The 25,074-nt window shown below is 42.2% G+C and overlaps 1 protein-coding gene across 1 annotated transcript; it reads right to left on the reverse strand.

Moving 5' to 3' along the window:
• Positions 1–22,998: 22,998 nt before the first annotated feature.
• Positions 22,999–24,366, reverse strand: LOC113155774 (Fc receptor-like protein 5). The gene is made up of 4 exons (XM_033326692.1): positions 24,039–24,366; positions 23,714–23,959; positions 23,469–23,639; positions 22,999–23,327 (listed from the first exon to the last, which is right to left on the reverse strand). Exons 1-4 carry the CDS (start codon positions 24,316–24,318, stop codon positions 23,227–23,229), a joined length of 798 nt encoding a protein of 265 aa, XP_033182583.1. The 5' UTR covers positions 24,319–24,366; the 3' UTR covers positions 22,999–23,226.
• Between the last annotated feature and the right edge of the window lie 708 nt (positions 24,367–25,074).

A 25,074-nucleotide genomic window follows, 5' to 3' on the forward strand; every position in this document is an offset into this window, starting at 1 on the left:
TAGCTAAGAGAGAATCTGTGCAGGGCAGAATGTGTCTGGCTACACGTTGTGGACTGATGACAACTATTTCTGTTTTGTCAGAATTCAGCTGCAGGAAATTTTGAGCCATCCAATTTTTTATCTCATTTATACACTGATGTAAGGAACTCAGTCCCCCGTGGTCTGATATCTTAAAGGGACAGTACAGCTGAGTGTCATCAGCATAGCAATGAAAAGAAACACCATGTTTGCGAATAATATGTCCCAAAGGGAGCATATACAAAGAGAACAAGATTGGCCCCAGCACTGAACCTTGTGGGACTCCGTACTTTACAGGAGAAAAAGACGACTTGTAGTTATTAACGGTAACACAAAACGATCTGTTGGACAGGTATGAGGAGAACCAGTCCAGTGCAGTGCCTTCTATTCCAGCCCAGTGCTTTAGCCGGTCTAACAAAATTTGGTGGTCTACTGTATCAAAAGCAGCACTAAGATCAAGGAGGACAAGAATAGAGCACAAACCAGCATCAGAGGCCAACAGAATGTCATTAGTTACCTTCAGTAGGACGGTCTCTGTGCTGTGGTGTTTGCAAAAACCAGATTGCAATTCGTCAAAGATGTTATAGTTGTCTGCGGCTACAAATAAGTGATTAGACACGTACTTTTCTAAAATCTTTGATATGAAGGGTAGTTTGGAGATTGGTCTGTAGTTTTCGGGGGATGAGGGATCTAGACCAGGTTTTTTCAAAAGAGGTTGCACACGCAATTTTAAAATAATCTGGCACAATCCCAGTGGACAGAGAAGTATTGAAAATAATCAGGAGAGAGGGAGCAAGCGAATCAATGATCGAGATTAAGAACTTAGTTGGGATGACATCAACTGGGCTGGAAGATGGTTTCATTCTAGAGACAGTTTGTAGTAGCTCAAATACGGACATGGGAGGAAACTGGCTTAAAGTGCATTCTCTAAAAGGGTGTGAAACTGTGACTGGTGAGGAGTTGGGGATGACAGAAGCTCTGATTGATTCTATTTTATCATTAAAATAGGTTAAGAACTTCTCACAATCTGCATCACTTTCAGCTTGGATGCTAGGAGGGGTTGGGTTTACTAACTTGTCAACAGTCTGAAATAAAAATTTAGGATTATGGCAGTGAGCAGTGATCAGGTCTGAGAAGTATTTAGATCTGGCATTCTTTACCATCGTATTGTAGTGGAGTAATGCTTCTTTCATAGCTTCATGATGCACTTGAAGTCCGGTTTTCTTCCATCTCCGCTCAGCTTTCCTACACTCAGCTTTACAACTACGAATGCTGACATCTATCCAAGGCTGTTTGTTGGTGTCTTTACGAGACACATTTGCAGATTTTAAGGGAGCAGCAGCCTCTAGCGCAGAGGCACAATTATTGTTGAAAAGGCGGACGACATCATCAACATGTGATGTGCAAGAAATACCCTGCTTCAACACAGAGAAGGTGCTAGTGAATTTAGCTGCTGACTGGCTGTTAAATAGATGGCGTTTAACTGTGAATTTCTGAGGTACAGTGATTGGATGAAGACAAGTATCAAATAGGACACATTTATGATCAGAGATGGAGTCCTTTAACTCAGTGGAATTTAGAGTCAAACCTAAAGTGAATATCAAGTCAAGGGTGTGGCCCTGGTTATGGGTCGGACCTTTGACATGTTGAACCAGGTTGAAAGATTCAGTAAGATTGATAAAATCTTTTGCTAGAGTATTAGTATTATTGTCAATATGAAGGTTAAAGTCTCCAGCGATAATGACCTTATCATACCTCACAACAATGTCAGCAACAAACTATGGAAAATTCTGACAAAAAGTTACCATTAGCTTTTGAGAACTGACCCCCAGCTTCCCTGAGCTGGACTTCAATAAGTCCAAGTACAGGTCCAGACTTACTGATGATCCTCTTTAAACATACTGAGGGTCTCAGCTGCTTCCTCCCTCAAGACAAATGTGGCTCAACTATGGAAGAGGAAGCGCTGCCAGGTCTGTAGCAGCAAAGAGTAGATAAGAGAAGAACAGCTGATGTTCTTCAATGTTCAATTCATGTTCAGAAGAAGGTTAAAGAACTGTTAATACACACATTTGAATCTGGATACAGCAGATATAGAAGACTGAAGAAACCACATATAATCGCTGACTAGAGGAATCTATTTATTATTAACTAGAAACTAATTATTATTATTATTATTTTATTTATTTATTACTGATTTATTTTCCTATATTTATTTAGTATTAAACTTTTATTTTTACAAAACTTTGAACTTGAACAACCTGATGTGGTCCAGCCTCACCCAGACTCTGCTTCCCGCGGCCCCCAGGATAATTGAGTTTGAGACCCCTGCACTGAATCCTTCAGGAACCTCCATCATGGGGACGAACTAAACTCTAAACTTGTTCTTAATCCCACCAATGACACCACAGTCGATATCAACCAACCAGTCCAAACACAGTCTCAACACTAACTGAACCAATTAAACCTAAAAGTGAACAGAACCATCAGTTCACACACTCACAAATCATAAAGTCCAAGCTGCCACTTCACTCAGATCATTACAATACATTTAATGATCAACCAATCACAGCGTTTAAAACAACGTGTCATCAATAGAAACAGGGTCAAACACAGCTCCTCACTCAGATAACAGCTGTTGTCCTTAAAGTTAGTGGTGCAGTTGGTGAAGTGGTCGCCCATCAACTCAGGGCCGGTAGTTTAAGACACAGCTCCTCTTAGACACATGTCAAATGTCTCTGTACAAGAGACTGAACCCCCAAAATCCACAGACACTGAGGCTGAAGAAGCCTGATTAAAAGAAAAGGAAATAAAACTGTCAGAACTAAATGTGGTTTATGTCTCTTTCTGAGTTAAACTGAAACTTCCTCAAATTAAACTGTTCTGAGAAGTAAATGAAAACTTCTCGTTTCTTTAAATCTTTTATATCCACACACAGAGACACGTGTTTATAAAGGTCAAAGGTCATGAAACTAAAGATCACAAGATTTGTCACTGATGAATAAAAACTTTCCTCCTAAACTGTCTCAGTTCTTTGTCTCGTGTTTATCAGTGTAAAACAACATTTCTGCTTTATTTAAATACTTCAAACTACAGCAACACGTCAAGATGTTCTGAGGAATCAGGAAACTAAAAGTCACGTACACAGAGAGATGAGTAAAAATACTGTGAGGATGCAGTACTGTGAGTATTCTCACCGACTGTTGTACTGACTCAGCGATAAAATGTTGATCAAATATTTAAGCTGCTCATTTGGAAGTAAAAACAGTTTTTATTTTAAATAACCTCCAACAGAAAGACACATTCAAGAAATAGGATCTTTTTTTTTTCAAATCATCTGACATATTAATATGGAACCAGATGATGAGTAAATCCACATTAATGAAAAGACAATGTTTGAACAGTGGTAAAACTACATTCAATACAGTAGAAAACATGCAGTAGAATATGCGTATTCACATTAAATCAATCAAGCTGAGTTGATTAATTAACTGATATAAAACTATAAACACTTTAATAAATTAACACTTTAATAAACCAGGATTTGTATCTTCTCCTAATGTCCATTAGTAAAATTCCTGCTCTGCTCTGAGTAGATTAGGATATCAGGTATTAATGAGGAAGTGAAACAGTGGAGGATGGAGGAGACACAGTTCAACTCAGTGTCTGTTGAATTCTCCCAGTGAACAACAACAGGACTCATATCTGATCAGTGGTTTCAACATTGAACTCTTTCTACCTGAATGGTCCCAGAGAAACACAATAAACCAGGTTTTCTTCAGTGTCCTGAATCCGTGGGACCTCTGGAGAAACTGTCTCTGCTTCAACAAACTGTCTGCAGCTCTGTGCTGTGAGTCAACGAGGAGGTTTGAGTTGGATTAGACAGAAACTGAAGACAAACTAAAAACATGTGGAACAGAGTTCAGTTTTCATTTTTACTTTACCAGTCACAGAAGCAGCAGTTTGACCACTTTACATCTCTGGATGGAGTTTGGTGAAAAAGACCAAACTGTCACTTCTGTTCTCCACATTTTAACAGAGTCCCAAATATTTGATAGACTTTATAGTTTTAGTTTTCTACAAAGTCTCTGTTTTATCATTGTTGTTTAAAAGGAGCAGGAGAAGAAGATTCAGCAGCAGAGTCAGTTTAGACTGTTTGAAGTTCAGTTCTTTGTTCAGGAGGTTGTTGGTATGAAGACTGGTCTGTGGATCCTCTTTGTTTTTTATAGAACAAAAATCCAACAATACCAACAACAAGCAACAAAACAAGTACAACAGGTACAACTACTACAATTACTGTGGTGTTTCCTCCACCCTTGTTGGTACCTGTAGATGAGAAGCAGCAGTGAGTCAGCAGGTGTCAGGTAGGTGATGAGTGAAGAACACAACAGAATCCATTTCCTCTTCAAACTCCTGTCAGACATTATCTACTGCACTTTGATCCCATCACTCATACCAGCTGTTTTCTACAAAGTCTCATCAACACCAACATCTGATCTGTGATGTTTCACTCTCACATCAACAACCAGGAAGCAGCTTCAACTCTGATCCACACACACACACACACACACACACACACACACACACACACACACACACACACACACACACACACACACACACTAACTCACCTGGTTCAACTCTCAGGTTGATGGTGTTGATGAACTCAGTTTTTTCTCCATATCCAACATAACACTCATATGTTCCAGTATCACTGATGTTGATGTTCTTCAGAATCACAGACACGTCTCCGTCCTTCATCTCTGGATCTTTCATCTCCACTCGACCTCGATAATATTCATGTTGTTCTTTATTTATGCGCTTCCCTCTCATGTAGTAGACATAACCCTCAGACTTCAGGTCTGGTCTGATCCACTTTAACATCAGGATATCAGCATCTCTGGGTCCCTGACATTGAAGAGTGACGTCAACTCCAGGTTTTACTTTAATCTCTTGTGGGACTGAAAAAAAAACACAGAAAATATATGAAGCAGATCAGTGATACAGTTCTTTAAGACATATTTTGATTAATTAATCATCAACCAGCTTCAGACTGAAACATATTTACTTTTTGTCTACATGAAACTCAGTTTAGCATCAACATGATCTGAAATAACAGCAGAGATGATGTTTAAAAAGACACACGTGGGTTGTTATTCCACAGATCTTCTGTAACAACATGTTAACTGACATGAAGCACTGAGGTTTTAGAAAGTGAGTAAAACAGGATTCTGCTACTTTTCCTCAGCTATGTACTGTAAACTAATGAGGTGGCACCAAAAGTGTACGTTTCATCAGTTTCTACTACAGATCTACAGTTTCTATTGTTGTTGAAGCTGATCTCACTCAAACAAATGAGAACTAGTGGACTTTGATACTAAAATCTGTACCTGTTATAAAAAGTGTCCACAGGTTAGAAGGTCTGCAATTCTTAATTATATTAATGAATGATTTGGTGATTATTTTATTACTAATGATAATAATGAATACTTTATTGATTCCCTCTGGGAAATTGTGGTTGGACAGTAGGGGAGACCGGGGTTGGTTGTCACACTTTTTATTTATTTACAGATTCCTCAAAAACCGTCGCCCTAAAATATGAACTTTCACTGTATTATGAAAGGGTAAAGTGTCAGCTAAGAATAGAGTGTCTTTACTTTCCATAAACTTAGTCTGTTCAAAACATACTGGCTTTCAAATACTTCATGTGCATTTGTAACAACCATCCCTGTTGTAGGGTTGGTTGTCCCTGTGTATTTTAATGCAGAAAATAGAAAACTTACACAATCATAAATTTTAATTAAAAAATTTTAATTTAATTAAATGCAAAAGCCTAATATCACATAAGAACGTAAGCAGGAAAAACTCTTTCCTGAAAGTGTATTTTTAACCAATATATAAGACTAGAAATAAAAACAGACAACAACAATACAATGATAATATTTAATTTATCTTGTCAGTCACTACCGGACCCAGAGTCACAGTTCTGACAGATATAGACCGACAGTCCAGGGCTGCAGTCCTTGTGTGCCCACTGTTTGCACATGATGCACTGAAACCATTTCTCCCTGGGACGTCTGTTTGAGAAGAGCTCCACACACCAAGCAGAAACATTCTTCTTCATCTGAGGATGACTCCGTCTTCTGCTCTTTCCTTTTCTTGCTTGTCTTTGTTGATGTCTTACTCTTTTTCTTTTCCCTTTGACAGAAGAGGGTCTTTTTCATTCTCTGCTGAGTGAATGTTTTCTCTGCCTCCATCCTCTCTTTCACTGGGGTTTCTGGGAGTATGGAACTTGTCAGGGTTTTTCTTTTTCGGGTCTTGTTCGTGGGTCCAGCCTTTGGAAATGGCCTCAACTCCTCTGGAGTAGTTACTCTGTGTCCAGAGCTGGTGGAAAGGTCTGATGAATGGACAGTAGTGGTAGTATCCTGTGATTGGGGGGTTGTAGGTGCTCTGTTCTGTTTGTCATTTAGCACCAATGCATCGGCAGCTGGACTGGGGTCAGTATTTGGACGGTCAGTCACAAAGGCAGGAGCAAATGACTGAGGGAACACTTCCCTATTGAGGGGATATATTCCACTTGCCTGGAAGCCTGCCTGAATGTTGGCCATGTTTACAGCAAGAGGGAAGGCTGCAGCTACAATTCTGGGTATTTTGTGAATGGTCATTGTTTTTCCTGGATTATTGAACATCCAGGCAGATGAGGCAGTGTTGATGTGCTTCTTAAATGGGCCACAGACAGCTACATCCAGGGGCTGCAGGCGGTGAGAGCAGTGAGGGGGGAATGATAGCATCACAATCCCACACTCTTTAGCATAATTAAGCCCATCGACAGACAGGTGGGAGCTGTGGTTGTCCAGCAGCAGGAGACCTGGCCTGTCTTTGCTGCACTTTGTGTGAACTACAAAATGTTTCAAAAAGTCCACAAAATGCTCCTCCTTCATCCACCCACTTGGATTTGCCCCCCCCCCCCACTTCCTGTGGGAGCAGAAGTTAGAAAATGGTCAAAAAAGTTGACTTGCGGGAAAATGAAGAAGGCAGGTATACTGTTCCCAGTGGCAGAGACAGCACAGGACACAGTAACCAGGGTTCCCCTCTCAGCAGAGGTCAAAGATCCCACCTGCTTGTAGCCTCTCCTGGCTACCACTTTGTTTGGTTTAGGGACCGTGGTAACACCAGTTTCATCCATATTCCAAACGGACTGAGGCTCAAACTGGTGTCTTCCCATCACTTCCTCCAAGTTGTCAAAGAACTGGTCCACATTATGCTTGTTAAAAGCTGTGGCACGTGAAAGGCTAGTGGCCTCCGGGGTCCTGATTGAAAGTGATAGATGTCTCTTCAGAAAGCCAGAGAACCACTCTGCACCTGCCATCTTCTTTTTCCGCCCAGTTTATGCAGAGTGCAACATTATTGTGGACTACATACATGTATGCAAGTCTGCAGACTTCAACAGGAGAGAGGCCAAAATAAATGTCCGATGCAGAGATGACGTACTCTGCCAACTGGTTTTTCTGTTCCTCACTGAAAACTGAATGATTTTTGATTTATCCTACTGGCAAGGATGGGAAAACTCCATCTCCAGCAACTTCAGCTGGACTTATTTTATTCCAATATCTGGCCAGTGTTCGATAGTTTATCTGAAATTCTTTAGCCATTCCTCTGACTGATGTTGTGCAGCTTCCCTGAACATTACATCTGGTGGAGTCTGCCCGTTGTTTGTCTTCCTCACAAACCTTCTGCCCATTTCTCTATTTAAAAAGAATTAAAAGGGTCTGGTGGGTCACACCATGCATGTCTATTTAAATGAAGGGGTTGGTCGCCACATGTGACGACCAACCCCCGAGAATGTGACAAACATCCCAACTGGACTTTTTAGCTAACATCAAAGCTAGCAGCTACATTTTGTAGCATAGCATAGAAAGAACCGAGTTATAATCAATGACAACCAACCCCGGTCTCCCCTACATGTCTGTGCTACTACAGGGTTTCAGTGTAGTAGCCACGAAGAACCGGAAATCGAACCACTCACTCAAATACTGATGTGAAAGTTATTTAACTTCACTAATTCATCTGAAAAATACCTCCGTTACAGACGAAAACCTTCATTTTGTGACGAGCAAGCAACAAAACAAAAGTGAAGTCAAAACAGTACGTCGGTCAGAAACACGGCGACAGGTCTGGTTAACGAACTGACAGAGGCTCAACTGGACTGACGTGACGATGAGCTGAGTGTAAACTCTACAATCAGTAATAAAAAACACTAACCTTCATATAGAGACACTGGAGAAATGATCAGCAAAGATGAGACAACAAAGAAAGAAACTGTCACTGAGGACAACATGTCGACTTCCGCATATGCTCAGCAGACGAAATCCCGGAAGAGACGTAGACAGACTGAAAACTAGACGGAGACAATTCTGACCGTTTTCTACCATCAAACTGTTTTTATTTTAAATAACCTGCAACAGAAAGACACATTCAAGAAATAGGATCTTTTTTATCCTAAATGGTCTGATGTATTAATATGGAACCAGATGATGAGTAAATCCACATTAGTAAGAAGACTGTTAAAAAGACCAATGCCACTTGGACTAGCAGTCATGCAGGTCACCAAACAACGAGGGAATCATGTGAGACATCCCATAATAGTTCATCAGAGAGTGATCCTGATGAATACCATTACAGGTCAGGTTCACACAGACATCAATCTCCTAGGGCACATGAGTATGATGAATTCAAGAAACAGGAGAAACATAATAGACACTGTCACTCTTGTCACCAAACACCAAACCTAGGTGGACGTGAGCAGTTCTATAGGGGCCCAGCGCCCACAATCCCAGCTATGATTCATCCAAATCCTCCAGAGTTCAATCGCCTAAAGACTGCTTTAGACAACCTCATGATGCATCAGAGATGTTCAAATATCAAATACTTGTTGATCATCTGAAGTCAGAAGAGGCTCTACTGATTGCTGACTCATACAGCAATTCTCCCTTCACTGACACTATGGCAGCTCTTAACCAACAATATGGACAGCCCCACCAGTTAGCTTTACAGCGGATGGCAGAACTCATGGATGGGCCCAATGTTATAAGTGGTGACACCAAGGCTTTCAGGATGTTTGCACTTTGTGTGCAGTCTTTGGTCAGCATGCTAGAGCAACTTGGAGGAAAGGGCAAAATAGAATTAGAGTGTGGCTCACATGTTTCCCGTCTGTTAGGAAAGCTCCCTCATGATCTGCGCTCTAGTTTCCGGTGTTTCATTCATTCTCTCAGGGTTCCCATACCAACACTTCTTGACCTTGCTGAATGGCTGGAGTATGAGCTGCAAGTGCAAGAAGATAATCTCAGGTTCATCGTCAGCTCGAAGAGGGATAAGGAAATAAAGCCCAAAAGACCAATCAGAACTTTCAGCACCACAAGGGGGCCCTCTGTAGTGTTGATGAGCACAACAGCCCAGAAGGAGTTGGCTCCACCTCTAACATCAGAAGAGACTGGTAAGAGATGCTGCCCTTTTTGTGACAATAATAAGCACTCATTGAATAACTGTGCTACTTTCAAGATGCTTAGCACCACACAGAAACATATGAAGTCCATTTAAATGAAGTCCATTTGAACAGCATTACAGAGGAGGTGTTGTATATTGACAGACCACCAGAGCAGAGAAAGGTGCTGCTAAAAGTCAGCAAAGTGGTGTTGAGAAATGGAGATCTAACCATGGATGGATACGCTATTCTGGATGATGGGTCTGAACGAACCATCCTTCTCCACCCTGCAGCTGAGCAACTAGGCCTGAAAGGTGAACCGGAGGATTTGCCCCTGCGAACTGTCAGACAAGAGCTGCAGATGCTACACGGTGCCATGGCTTTCATCAGCAGCTGAACCTAACTGTGTGTTTAATATCAGTCGAGCATTTACTGCAAAACGCCTCGGATTAGCAGAATACACACATCCAGTGGAGGCTCTACGGAAGAAGTATTGGCACCTGAGAGATCTACCTTTGCAATCCTTGCACTGTGTCCATCCTGTGTTGCTGATTGGATCAGATCATCCTCATCTGATCACCCCGTTTATACCAGTACGCCTGGGACCTCCTGGAGGCCCTGCAGCTGTGAAGACTCGCCTTAGCTGCACTCTCCAAGGCCCAGCACAAGGAATAAGATACTGCCTATCAGAGCAGCAGTGTCTTTTCACCTCCACTCTGTCACCTTCAGCAGACATATACAACCATGTTGAGAAGCTGTGCCAAATGGACATTCTGCCCTGGCGGAGTGAAAAAGCCTGCACCTGATCACGCCAGGACAAAGAGGCCCCAGCCCTCCTGTAACAGAGAACAGTGAAGAAAGATATAGAAGGCACTCAGAGATATGCTACACTGCTCTTACGTGTACAGCATATGCCTCCACTCAAAGCTCCAAAAGACGCAGTTCTTCCCCAGCTGAGAGCTACAGAGAAGAGGTTGTTAAAGGACCCAGAGAAGGCAGCAGCTTACAGAGTTGAAATACAAAAGCTGATCACCGCCGGCTATGTCCAGAAGTTGGGACCTGGTGACGAGGACACGCCCACCAGTTGGTATATTCCTCATCATATGGTGACACACAATGGAAAGAACAGAGTGGGTTTTAATGTTGCCTGGACCAACCCTACGCCCTTCCCTGCTCGCTGTACTGCTGAGATTCCGGGAGCATGCTGTGGCTGTCAGCAGCGACATTCGCAGTATGTTTCATCAAGTTAGACTTCTTCCAGAGGACCAGCCTCTCCTCAGATTCTTGTGGAGAGATGTGAAACAAGAGGAACCACCCAGCATATATGAATGGCGAGTGCTTCCCTTTGGCACCACATGTTCTCCCTGCTGTGCCACATTCGCCCTCCAGAAACACATTATCGAACACAGACGTGAGGGTGAGGACATCAGAGCAGTACTACAGTCATTCTATGTTGACAATTGTTTGCGTAGTCTAACATCAGAGAATGAGGCCAGAGTGCTTGTGGACAAATTGCAGGACATATTGGGCAGTGGTGGGTTTGAGCTGAGACAGTGGGCAAGTAACAAAATCACTGTCATCTCCCACCTTCCACCTGAGATCAGATCAGACAGTGCAGAGCTTGTGATTAACAAAGGTCAAGAAGATGCCTCTGAACCAGCTCTTGGGCTGCGCTGGCATTGTTCCTCAGATACTCTGACCTATAACCACCACTCATTCACACATTCAACTGTAACCCTCCGCACCATATATCAGGTGCTAGCCAGTCAGTATGACCCCTTAAGGTTCATTGTGCCTTATACCACAAGAGCTAAAGTGATAGTGCAGAGATTGTGGGATAAGAAAAGGGACTGGGATGACCCCTCACCCCCAGAGGGTCTTCTTCACATGTGGCAAGAGTGGGAGAGTGAGCTTTCCTCCCTGAAGAACATTGTCTTGCCAAGATGCTACACCAGTGAGGAAATGGACTCTGACACTAACTACAGAGAAATACACATCTTCTGTGATGCTTCAGAGCGCGCATACAGTGGCATATACAGTATGCGTACAAAGAACACAGAAGGCAAAGTCGAAACCGCCTTTCCTACCGCCAGATCCCGTGTGGCACCTAAACGGCAACAGTCCATTCCCCGCCTTGAATTGTGTGCAGCACTAACAGGGGCACAGCTGGCAAATGTGCTAAAGAAAGAACTTACACTCCTCATTCACCAGATAATACTATGGACAGACTCGACCACTGTGCTCACATGGCTGTCCTCGGAATCCTGTAGATTCAAAGTGTTTGTAGGAACCCGTGTTGCAGAGATTCAGGATTTGACTGACAGAGAGGCATGGAGATATGTGGATTCTGCAAATAACCCTGCAGATGCTATTACCAGAGGCAAGCACCTGCAGGAGTTGACAGCAGACAGCCGCTGGTTTCAAGTGTCACCGTTTCGGCCTGGCTTCAGGCCAAGCTGAGGATTTCCCTCACCTCTTCACTTCACTCTCCCTCTGGACTCCGCCCACCAGCCCATTCTCTCCCTCTGCTCACAGCAATCAGCTGAACATTGGACTCACCTGTGCCCCCTTTCCCCTACAAAACTCTCCTCAGCCCTTTTCCCCTCTGTCAGTTCGTCGTCGTTCCCAACCTGTCTTCAGTGTCGCTCCCAACCTGTTTTCCATGCCTGTTCCTGCCCGTCCTCCTCAGCCCTGTCTGCTTCCCCCCCTGGATTCCTTGGACTTGTTTTCCCCCTCTGGACCTTTTGTTACCTTTTTTTCCCGTGAGTGTTTTCCTGCCCTTGTGCAATGGTTTTTGTTTTGTCCTTTGATCCCTGAGTTGTTACTTTGTTCTCGTGTTCCTGGCTGTTTTTGTAGTGTCTGTCGACACCCTCCTTAGTTTGCCTGTTTTTGTAGTTTTCAGTAATAAATCCTGTTTAAGTTCATTCCTGCCTCGTCCCCCTCCTTAAACTGTGACATCAAGGTCCTGCTTTCTTGAAAAACAGCTCAGTTCAGTGGCCACAACTGCATCAGATACCATCTATCTCTGCAGATTGTGAGGAGGTAAAAAAGACTTTTGTGGGCTCATAGCAGCTCACCCAGCTGTTCCAGACATTGAGCAATTAGAGACTTGGCCTCAGGTTGCTGCAGCCACTGCCCAGTGCCTTCACTGGGTGGCTAACACTCCACCTACTGCAGACAATTATCGAGAAGCAGAAAATAGCTTACTTCAGCGAGTGGTTCGACTATCAGAGGTTAATGATGGGGAAGTCTATCTCAAGCAGCAGTCGCATCATCACTTGGTGGCCGACTCCGCCATACTCTGTCATTGAGGAGGAGACCCTCCACCCAATCATTCTTGATCCAAAAAATAAGATCACACAACTCCTTATCCAGCACTATGATGACCAAATTCACCATCCAGGCTGTGAACGTGTATTCGCTGAGCTAAGGAGGAAGTAGTGGATTCTAAGGGGAAGAGAGGCTGTCAGACGACATCAGCATCATTGCACTGAGTGCAGGAAGTGGCGTGGAAACCCAAAACAGCCTCGCATGGCAGATCTTCCACCAGCGAGGCTGCGCCTCCACAAACCAGCCTTTTATTCAACAGGGGTTGATTGTTTTGGTTCATACCATATAAAGATTGGACGAAGAAACGAGAAGAGGTGGGGGATCATCTTCAAGTGTATGACAACCAGGGCTGTTCACTTGGATCTCCTCCCCAGTATTGATGCAGATTCATTCCTTATGGCTCTGAGACGGTTTGTGGCCCGCCGTGGCAAACCCTTTGAGCTACTGTCTGACCAAGGCACAAATTTGAGAGGTGGAGAACGAGAACTGCAGGAAATATTCTCTTCACTACATCCAGACCTTCAAGGCCAGCTGGCCTCTCAACAGATCAAATTTACCTTCAACCCACCAAGCGCTCCCCATTTTGGTGGATGTTGGGAGAGGGAGATAAGGTCCCTCAAACAAGCACTTCAAGTCACCATTGGCACACAGTCAGTCACTGAAGAGGTCCTTCAGACTGTGCTTGTGGAAATTGAGGGTATCCTTAATTCTAAACGATTGGGCTGCACCTCATCCGATGTGGCAGACCCTGATCCTATTACACCCAACATCCTGCTTAGGGGGCGGCTGGATGCATCATTACCTCAGATGGTATATCCAGAGTCGGAGATCCTCAGCAGACGGCGGTGGCGTCACAGCCAAATATTGGCAGATCAGTTCTGGAGGAGCTCCATCCGATTCTACTTACCTGGTCTTCAGACACGCCAGAAGTGGTGTTCAGAATCTGTAAATCTCCAAGCTGGGGACGTAGTAATGATAATCGATCCACAGCTGCCTCGGGCTTCATGGCCCATTGGACTAATTATTCAGACATCTCCTGCATCTGATGGCAGAGTGAGGACTGTGGAAGTCAAAGTAGGAGATCGCTCTTACACCCGACCAGTATCCAGAATTATCAGTCTTCCAAAACTGCCAGACTGTTAAATGTTCCAGTAGTGACAATAGGTCTTTTCTTGTTGTGCAGAATTCTTAAAGAAATTTGGGGGCAGCTGTTAAAAAGGCCAATGCCACTTGGACTATTCCGCCCCCCCTCTGGGAATGGTATGTTCCGATCGGACCAGCTCCGTGCATGAGGAGGTCACGGAGCGAGGACTGTTTCTCTGAGTTCCAGCAAGTTCATTAAGTTCATTGCAACTGTTGTTGTTTATGCAGTGTGTGCGTCCATTGAACTAAACCACACACACACAGACATAAAAACACATGAACCTGAATATGATTGTAATAAGAAATGCTGGAATAAAGCTTTCCTAAAGGAAAAGAAGGAAGTTTCTGAGTGATCTAGCAGTCACTTCAGTGGTGGACAGTAAAGCATCCGAACCCAAGTATAAGGGAGAAGCCAGTGTCAGCCATCTCCATTTTTTCAATATATGAATATAGTAGATTATATACAGTAGAATAGATACAGTAGAATATGTGTATTCATGTTAGATTAGCCTCCTGTTTCCATCTCAGACTTAAAACACTGAAGTTGAGTTGATTAATTATCTCTGATATAAAACTATAAACACTTTAATAAACTAACAGAAAACTATCAACCAGGATTTTGACATTCTCCTTATGTACATTTCTAAAATTAATACTCTGACTTGAGCTGATTAGGATTCATAAACCAGGTTTTCTTCAGTGTCCTGAATCAGTGGGACCTCTGGAGAAACTGTCTCTGCTTCAACAAACTGTCTGCAGCTCTGTGCTGTGAGTCAACGAGGAGGTTTGAGTTGGATTAGACAGAAACTGAAGACAAACTAGAAACATCTGGAACATAACAGACCTGAACACCGACTTTATCCTTCTTCATTAATGTGATTCCTTCTCTTGATGTAGACATAACCCTCAGACTTCAGGTCTGGTCTGATCCACTTTAACATCAGGATATCATCATCTCTGGGTCCCTGACATTGAAGAGTGACGTCAACTCCAGGTTTTACTTCAATCTCTTGTGGGACTGAAGAAAAAAACACAGAAAAGATATGAAGCAGATCAGTGATACAGTTCTTTAAGACATAAGACTGAAACATATTTACTCTTCATCTACATGAAACTCAGTTTAGCATCAACATAATCAGAAATAACAGCAGAGATGACGTTTAAAAAGTAAAAACAAATATAATAAATATTCATAGTTATTGTTAAACCATGAAGCTCAGACCTGATTTAAAATATCTAAATCCTGAGTTTATCTGCAGTTTATAAAACTAATGGGTTTTTATGAGAACTGTGTTCATCTATGTGAATCTTAATCTGACAGCATTTTATTGTGATTAATGTTTATTTTAATTTAAGAAAACAGAAGCTGGAGTTCCATCTGAGAGGAAACAGTTTCTATTCCATTGTCCTGTGTTATTATTATTATGTCATATTATTTTTCTCTGTCCGTTGTCATTGGGTGCTGGAGCCTGTCTCATCTGGGTGAGACGTGAAGTTCACCCTGGACACTATTCATCCTTCAATGTCTTTGGACTGTGGAAGAAAAACCAGAAGTACCTGGACACACAGGTACAAGAGAACATGAAGATCCTCACAGAGGAGCCAGAGAGAGATCACGTCCTTCTAGCTGTGCTGCAGGATTTCTACCCACTCTACCACCATGGTAGTAGTAGTAGTAGTAGTAGTAGTAGTAGTAGTAGTGGTAGTAATAGTAGTATTAATTAGTAGTAGTAGTAGTATTAATTAGTAGTAGTAGTAGTATTAATTAGTAGTAGTAGTAGTAGTAGTATTAATTAGTAGTAGTAGTAGTAGTAGTAGTAGTAGTAGTAGTATAAGTAGTAATAGTGATAGTAATGTGGGATTTACACAGTTTGTTTCTGCACTTTCAGTAAATGATGGATCTATGAAACTCCTTTATTAATCTTGTTGCCAGAAACTGACTTTCACTGTGAACAAAGTGATTTTAGAGCAGATTCATGGAGTTTGTTTAAATGTTTCACAGTAAGAGTAAAAACACATTCTCTGTCTTCGAGTGTAAGCTCACACAGGAACAGCTGAAAAAGGTGGAGGAGAAAATCCTAAGCCAATCAGGTCATGAAGTCACCAACATCTTCTTTTCGTCCCCACTGGCAGCTCGTATGTTCAGATGTTATTCCACAGATCTTCTGTAACAACATGTTAACTGACATGAACCACTGAGGTTTTAGAAAGTGAGTAAAACAGGATTCTGCTACTTTTCCTCAGCTATGTACTGTAAACTAATGAGGTGGCACCAAAAGTGCACGTTTCATCAGTTTCTACTACAGATCTACAGTTTCTACTGTTGTTGAAGCTGATCTCACTCAAACAAATGAGAACTAGTGGACTTTGATAATAAAATCTGTACCTGTTATAAAAAGTGTGCACAGGTTAGCAGGTCTGCAATTCTTAAGTATATTAATAAATGATTTGGTGATTATTTCATTACTACTAATAATAATGAATACTTTATTGATTCCCTCTGGGAAATTGTGGTTGGACAGCTGCCAGTACGTGTCTGCTCCAGAATCAGATCCAGAAATCAAACCACTCACTCAAATACTGATGTGAAAGTTATTTTACTTCACTAATTAATCTGAAAAATACCTCCCTTTCAGACGAAAACCTTCATTTTGTGACGAGCAAGCAACAAAACTAGAGTAAAGACAAAACAGTACGTAAGTCAGAAACATGGCGACAGGTCTGGTTAACGAAACGTGGAGTTCATAAAAAAGCACGACGACTGAACTGACAGAGGCTCAACTGGACTGACGTGACGATGAGCTGAGTGTAAACTCTACAATCAGTAATAAAAAACATTAGCCTTCATTTAGAGACACTGGAGAGATGATCAGCAAAGACGAGACAACAAAGAAATACACTGTTAATGAGAACAACATGTCGACTTCTGCTGGAGTTCCTCATATGCTCAGCAGACGAAATACAACAGACAGAGTTAACAGACTGAAAAATAGACGGAGACAATTCTTACCGTTTTCTACCATCTTGTGTCTCATCCAGAGTAAAATTCCTCAAAGTAAACATCTCACAGTTTGGTACCATCGTAATCCAAAGTCTGTGTGGAAATGTGTCCCAATACTTTTAGAGTCACATTCTTCAACAGTGAGTCATCGTGTGAGCTGCTGCAGCTGCTGCAGCTCTTGAAGCTCCACTTACTGATCTATAATCTGTTCCATATGCTGGTTACTTCCTCACTGTGCTGCTGCAGACTGATGTGAAGTGAAACGTTTAGAGCAACAAGAAGTAAATCCAGAGATAACTTCCTATGGATGATTCAGTGTCCTGAATCCGTGGGACCTCTGGAGAAACTGTCTCTGCTTCAACAAACTATCTGCAGCTCTGTGCTGTGTCAACGAGGAGGTTTGAGTTGGATTAGACAGAAACTGAAGACAAACTAAAAACATCTGGAACATAACAGACCTGAACAACAACTTTACTGTTCTTCATCGATGTGATTCCCTCTCATGAAGACTGAAGCTCTGGCACTGTTTCAATCAGAAAAAAAAGTTCAGAACAGTCTGTGTGGTCATTCAAGTGTTTTGTTCATTCATACCAAATAATGATTCTACAGTCTTTACAATAAAATATGCAGATGCTCTCTCCCATACTCTGAAACACATTCCAGATTAACCCAAAGAATCTATAAATTACAAATTTTGAAATTATATTATGGGTTAAAGGTTGGTGAGGGGTTTATTATCCCTAACAGGATTAGAGATCCTTCCTACTTTGCAAATGATCAGTGTTTGAATTCAGTTTGAATTTGAATTCATTCTTTTTTTGTGTGTTTTCTTCGAACACGAAAAATGAAACATTTTTAAAGGAAAACCTTCAGAGATAATAGTTTGTCACTTATGGACTTGTATGGTTGATTTGAAATGATTATTTAAAGAATCAGACAAGTTAGTTGTCTTCAGAGGTTTTTATTGAGAAATATGCCCATATTAGCTTAAATAGAGCACAACTTCTCCTTTGCTTTTGAACTGGACTTGAAGTGTGCCGCTATTTTGCGGGTCCTACTGCGCATGTTTTCCAGCTCAGAGGTCTGACAGAGTGATTTTTTGACAATAAGATTAAGCATGTGGGCAAAGCAATGAATATGTCTAACATTTAACTGAGTAACAATTTCCCCAATATTATGAGCTCCATCAGTGACCATCCCACAGACCTTATCAGTGATTCCCCACTCTGTCATCAAATTTGCAATTGCATCAGAAATATTAGCTGCTGTGTGGGTCAAAGGAAAATACTGAACACCTAAAAGTACAGTACCCAGATCTAGGCTGTCTGACACATCATGAAAAGTGACACCAAGGTACGCATCCATGTAGACTGATGTCCACATGTCAGCAGTCAAACTAACAGCTGAAGTCTGCTTAATTTCTGCCAAGGCCGTCTCTTTGGTTACACCGTACCTTGCTTCCACCAGTGCCTTCAGAGTTTTGTGGCTTGGAATGGAGTATGATGGGTCCAGGATTTTAATGAAGTTTAGGAACCCTTCATCCACAACGATAGAAAAAGACTGACCATCTTTAACTATCAGGTCCACCAAGGCCTCATCCAGCTTCTGTTTTCTGGACACTGTGTGGAAGATAGTTTGCTATATGAACATGATCCACAACATCTACAATAAAAAGACACACACATGTATACAGTATATGTACATTTATATTTAGCTTACTGTGAGGATTCCCAGTGTTGACAGGGTCACTAGTTTGCTGGATGTGATGGTCATCATGCCTGGCACGTAAGTGTGGCAGCTGTAAGACAACTCTTGTGTGCAGAGTAAACACAGCACCTAAAAGCAATTGTAATTTTGAGAGCCATTTAAAAATTTTAAATACAATTCAAGATTTAAAAAACTTTATTAATCCCAGAGGGAAATTGTTTGCCTTATTATATTTGTTCTCAAAACAGACAGAAAGAAAAGGAACCACAACCAGGAAAGATCCAACACCAACATAAATACACAATAACATCAATACTGTAAAACTCAATATATAAACAGAATATGTAAATAGATAAATGAAATTGGGTCAAAATATATAGATTCACAGCAAGTTTATGACAGTTTCACTTCCCCCACCTCTTACCAAGGGGGGAGGAATTGTACAGATTGATGGTCACAGGTAGAAAGGATCTCCTGTGGTTCTCTGTGGAGCATTTAATGTTAATAAGTCTTTGATCCGCAGCATGGTGCTGCAGACGTTGAAGGACCTGAGTCTCCTCAGGAAGTACATTCCGCTCTGAGCCTTTCTGTACAATGCTGATGAGTTTTTGGTCCAGTCCAGTTTGTTGTCCAAGTACACTCCCAGGTATTTGTACTCAGATACAACCTCCACCTCCTCCCCCTGTATAAAGAGAGGGATGACAGGACTCCCAGATTTCCTGAAGTCCATCACCAGCTCCTTTGTTTTACTGATGTTCAGTTGCAGATGGTTGAGTCCACACCAGTCCACAAACTGTCCACCACTCCACGGTACTCCGTGACATCTCCACCCTTAATACATCCTACAACTGCAGAGTCATCAGAGAACTTCTGAAGATGACAGGACTCTGAGTTGTATCTGAAGTCTGAGGTGTACAGGGTGAAGAGGAATGGAGACAGAACTGTCCCCTGTGGACCACCTGTGCTACAGACCACAGTGTCAGACACACAGTTCTGCAGGCGGACGTACTGTGGCCGGTTAGTGAGGTAGTCCATGATCCAGGAAATCAGGGGAGTGTTGACCTGCATGTTTTTTAATTTCTCTCCCAGCAGTGCAGGCCGGATGGTGTTGAATGCACTGGAGAAATCAAAAAACATGATCCTCACTAAGCCCCCAGGCTTGTCCAGGTGGGTGTAGGTGCGATGGAGCAGGTGTATGATGGCGTCATCCACTCCAGTATGGGGTTGATAAGCAAACTGGAGGGGGTCAAGTGAGGGTTTAACCAGAGGACAGAGGGACTCCAGGATCAGCCTCTCAAAAGCCTTCATGATGTGTGATGTCAGAGCCACTGGTCTGAAGTCATTGAGGACTCTGGGACGTGGCGTCTTATTCACAGGAACCAGGCACGACTTTTTCCACCCTAGAGGAACTCTCTCCAGGTGAAGCCTGTTCAGCTCTCTTCTCACCTGCTCAGCTGAGATTGTTAGGGTGGTGGCTGAGTCGTGTGGGGGAGGGACTGAGGAGCAGTTAGTAAACTGAAGTGGGCTCTGTGACTCAGCCTGGAATCGATTGAAGAAAGTATTCAATTCATTGGCTCGGTCCACAGTCCCTACAGTCTCCTGGCTACTGGACTTGTAGACAGTGATGGTCCTCATGCCCCTCCAAACCTCCCTGGTGTTTTTCTGTTGAAGACTATGTTCTAGTTTTCTCCTGTACGTCTCCTTCCCCTCCCTGATCTTGACAGACAGCAGTCTCTGGACCCTCAGTCAGTCCATCAATGTCCTCACCATGAGGTTCACAGAGAGTCCTCCAGTCTGTCTCTTCAAAGCATCCCTGCAGGGCAGAGTGTGCCCCCTCTGTCCACCTCTTTACAGTTTTAATGGTGGCAGGCTGCCTGTGAACCAAAGGTGTGTATTGTGGGAGGAGATGTACCAGGTTGTGATCCAACTTTCCCAGAGGGGGGAGGGCAGTGGAGCTGTAGGCATCTTTAACATTAGCATACATCAGGTCCAATGTCCTCTCCCCCCTGGTGGGACAGCTCACAAACTGGGTAAAGGTAGGAAGTGTCTTAGTGAGGGTGGCGTGATTAAAGTCTCCAGAGATCAAAAAGAAGGCGTCAGGGTGTCTGGTCTGCAGGTTGGAGGTGACCGTCTGAATGACGTCACACGCAGCAGCGGCGTTAGCGGATGGAGGAACGTAAACAGATTAATATGGTGTGTGAAAACTCTCTGGACAAATAATATGGACGAAGTCCCACAGCCAAAAGTTCAATATCAGGGCTGCATACAGGCTCTTTCACAGTGACACGACCAGGATGGCACCACCTGTTGTTAATGAGAACATCAACCTCCCCCCTCCTCTCCTGAAACCGTCTATATTAACACTGGAGTCAGGAATACCATCATGCAGCCATGTCTCTGTGAAACACATCAAACTACACTCTGTAAAGATTTTCTCCATCCTCACCAGAGCTGTCAGTTCATCCATCTTATTGTCCAGTGATCTCACATTACCCATAATCACAGAGGGGAGATGAGGTTTGAATCTTCTCACCTTCTCTCTGCGCATCACTCTTCTCCGTTCTTTATTTCCTTTTTGTTGTTTTTTGCCTCCCCTACATCCCCTCGTTGTCCTTCTTCTGATCTCCTCTGGGAAGTTTAAAGTCCCGGACAAAGTTTGATCTTTTACTCCGGCCGTCCTCAGTAAGATCAGCTGATCCCCAGTGTAAACAAAGGAGTTGGCTCCATGGTGATGGAGCAGCTGTTGCGCTCCAGTCTTTCGGATTAGTGAGAGTATGAAACCAAAGGTAAAAACAGAGATAAAAACTCTCTGGAACAACATGATGTGAGGGGGTAGAACTTAATTTCAAAACTAGTTACTTATCTACACAAAAGTAATAAAAATAATAAGATAAAATACAGAAAAGACATCACAAGATGAGAACAACGGTAAATCGACTGCAGCAAGGCAAATATAGTGGTATTAGAAATATAATATGTATGCCATAAACTGTATTGTACCTTAGCAGGTGGAATGGCCAGAACAGACCCATTTAAAAATTAAAAATACAATTCAATTATGGAAATATAATATGAATGCCATAAACTGTATTATACCCCATCTGGTGGAATGGCCAGAACAGACCCATTTAAAATTTTAAAATATTTTTGTTTTGTTTTCATTGCAGGAAAAAGTTGAGCAGTCGGAATGAAAACCACTGACACTGTTTGTCCATGTTCAACCTCCACAGCATCCAGGCACACGTCTCTGAAAAGAGATGTTAGAAGAAGCTGACATTGTCTGACTGCACAGACACGGTGGTCACAAGTTGACGTGGTCCACCTGCCCTACCTACCATCTTTTGGAACAGCCTTTTATCTCTGGTCATGGAGTCTGATCCCACAGTACAACCCATGACAACTTTTAGTAGTAAGAGTGAAAGCAACTTTTTTGATTTATTATAAGCTGATATAATAAAATGATTAACAGTCATTTCAAGAACAAAACTCTCGACCTAAAATCTGCAGCTGATCAAACAGAACCTGTAAATTCTCTCTGTATCTGATGAAGAATCAGTTTCACTGTTTCCTTCATATTTTGTTCACAAAAAAGCCCAGAGTCCAAAAGTCCAGACACGGAATAAACCAGCACATGTGCGATGAACCAAACCAATAAAGTCTAAAGTGAAGTAGACATAGTTTTCTACTTTATCTCAGACAGTTTACGACCTTGAAACTATAATTTACATTCCCATGAACATGGATCCTGATCCAGATCATTGAGTTTTAAGGCGTCATCTGTGTTATAGTAGGTTAGAGTTTCTGTCACACCCACAGCTACGTCATTAGGAAGACTTCAACTTGAATAAGAATATAATGTAATCCAAGATACTAATTAGAGTATTTTATAGTACTTTGATAGAAGTTTTAATTGTACTTCATCTGATTTCCCTCTTTGAACTGGTGCTGTATCTTTAACATGAGGTAAAGAAATTCACAACTTGTACCAAATGTTAATTATTGTATTAAACAACATCATATATTTTACTTAGTACTGTAGTAGTTGTATTAACGTCTTGTTCTTTATTAATTACTATTTGTTTGAACCTTCTATCAGCAGTGATCAGACAAACTACTGCAGAACTGAGACCAACATGTTCCTCATTTATTTCACTGGACGTTCAGACCACACAGAGCAGACGTCACCAACGATGGTGAACATGAAGATATTTGTGTCCAACATTCACCACAGTCACTACTTCAGTCAGAGTAACTCTATCTGTGTCCAGCAGGGGGCAGAATAAGCTGTTTAATATAATGTGACGTAAGAATGAGGACCAGTTCCAGATCAGCAGGTGGACGTCAGTGTTTGAACTGTTGTGAAGGTGTGAAGCTCGACTTCAGTGAAGAGTAGACGACCTCTGGTTCTGGAGAAAAGTCTGAACACAAACACACAGTCACACGTTTGTTAATCAGCCTCTGACGACATGATCTCTCGTTTTATTTGCTGATGACTGAAACATTTCAGCTTCCTTGAAGAAGAAGAAAACATTGATCACAATGGATCAGTTCAGAAGTGATGCTCTGTGGTGACATCATCATAGTCATCATCCAATCCCTGCTCAGCCTGAAGGGGTGAGGTCATCACCATGGAGACAGACAGGTGATTTTCTACAGTCAAATGTTAAAAAGAAAGAGTAGAAAATGTATCAAGAGACACTGAGATTGATTGATTGATTGATTGATTGATTGATTGATTGATTGATTGATTGATTAGTGTTTGTGAGGTCAGTGACTGATTCAGAGTGTTACCTGTGGGTCTGTGTCGATATAAAGACACCATGAGGAGAGTGGAGATGAAGTACGGACAGAACACCACCAGGTGGAGGACCAGTCTGAACACAAGCTGGAGGGAGGTGGAGGCAGGAGGTAATGCTGTAGAGTCAGTGGTGGGTGGATGTGTGGTTGTAGTTGAAGGTTCTTCTGTAAAGAGAATCCACATGCTCAGGTGAATGTGTGGATGAAATAAATGTTGAACTCAGAGTTTTCCTCCTGACCTGTGACAGAGATCCAGCTGGGTGGAGACTCTCCATGACTGCTGATGTGACACTTGTAGAGGCCTTCATCAGACTTGGTAACATGGTGGATGGTCATGTGACCTGTAGGCTCAGTCCTGATGAGGGAGCCATCTTTATAGAAATCAGCTGGGAGCTTGGAGGGAGGGCTCTTTGTTTGACAGTGCAGAGTGACATCATGTCCCTCCATCACAGGGAGGACAGGACTCTGCAGGATCACTGATCCACCTCAACACAGAGACAAACTACAGCATTTCATCCATTTCCACACAGACTCATCAACACTAACTCCACAGTCTGATCTTACCAGAGACAGTGATGTTGATGATGCTACTGGTTGATCCCTCTCTGGACTCACACCAGTAAACTCCACTGTCCCATGGGTTGATGAAGCTGATTTTACATGAAGAACCATTTCCTTCTCCCCATCCATCTTCACACTGAGTCCTGGTGTCTCTGGTTGTGTTCCTCCTCAGTGTCCATCCAGCAGAGCTGTCGTCCTCCTCACAGCTCAGAGACACAGACTCATCTTCAAACAGCTGAGATCTGTTGGGACTCACAGTCAGACGAACTGTAGAATGATTCATGCAGAAATTGCACAAATTAGTTTTGAAGCACCAACTAGTTGTTGGAGTTGCATTTTCATTTCCACATTACATTATATCAAGAATGAAGTAAATTAATATTTCTGTCTTCTTTTCCTGAACTTTGTTGAGAGCTGCATATTTCTGTCAAATTTGGAATCTGAAATTAAAAACTGTTCCTAAGTTACACTAGAGAATGTAGATGAAACAAATATCTTAAGTAAGTATTAAGTGTTTTATTAATGTCTGTTCCTCGAGCTAAACAAAAAGTTAGAAAAACCCAGAAAGTCTGTTTTAATAATTTAATTAACATAGTGACCTCAAATTCAGAGCACACTGATTGTGCAGCCAGCACCTCTGATCTGAAGTTAGGATTGTTAAATATTAGATCTCTTACATCTAAAGCTCTTACTGTTAATGAAACTATCACAGATCAGGAGTTTGATATACTCTGTTTAACAGAAACCTGGATTAAACAGGACGAGTATGTAGCTTTAAATGAAGCAACTCCTCCTGGATACAGCTACATTCACCAGCCTCGTCTGACTGGTAGAGGAGGAGGTGTCGCAGTTATTTACAATGATAAACTGACTATCGTACAAAAGCATGTACACAAATTTAAAGATTTTGAATGTCTTTATAGTAACATAATAAGTATAGATACAAATATAAAGTCTGCTCAGCCGATCCCACTAATTATCATTTACAGACCCCCAGGGCCCTACTCTGAATTTCTTTGTGAATTTGCAGATTTCCTTT

The sequence above is a fragment of the Anabas testudineus genome, chromosome 18, assembly GCF_900324465.2.
Source record: "Anabas testudineus chromosome 18, fAnaTes1.2, whole genome shotgun sequence".
Taxonomy (NCBI): domain Eukaryota; kingdom Metazoa; phylum Chordata; class Actinopteri; order Anabantiformes; family Anabantidae; genus Anabas; species Anabas testudineus.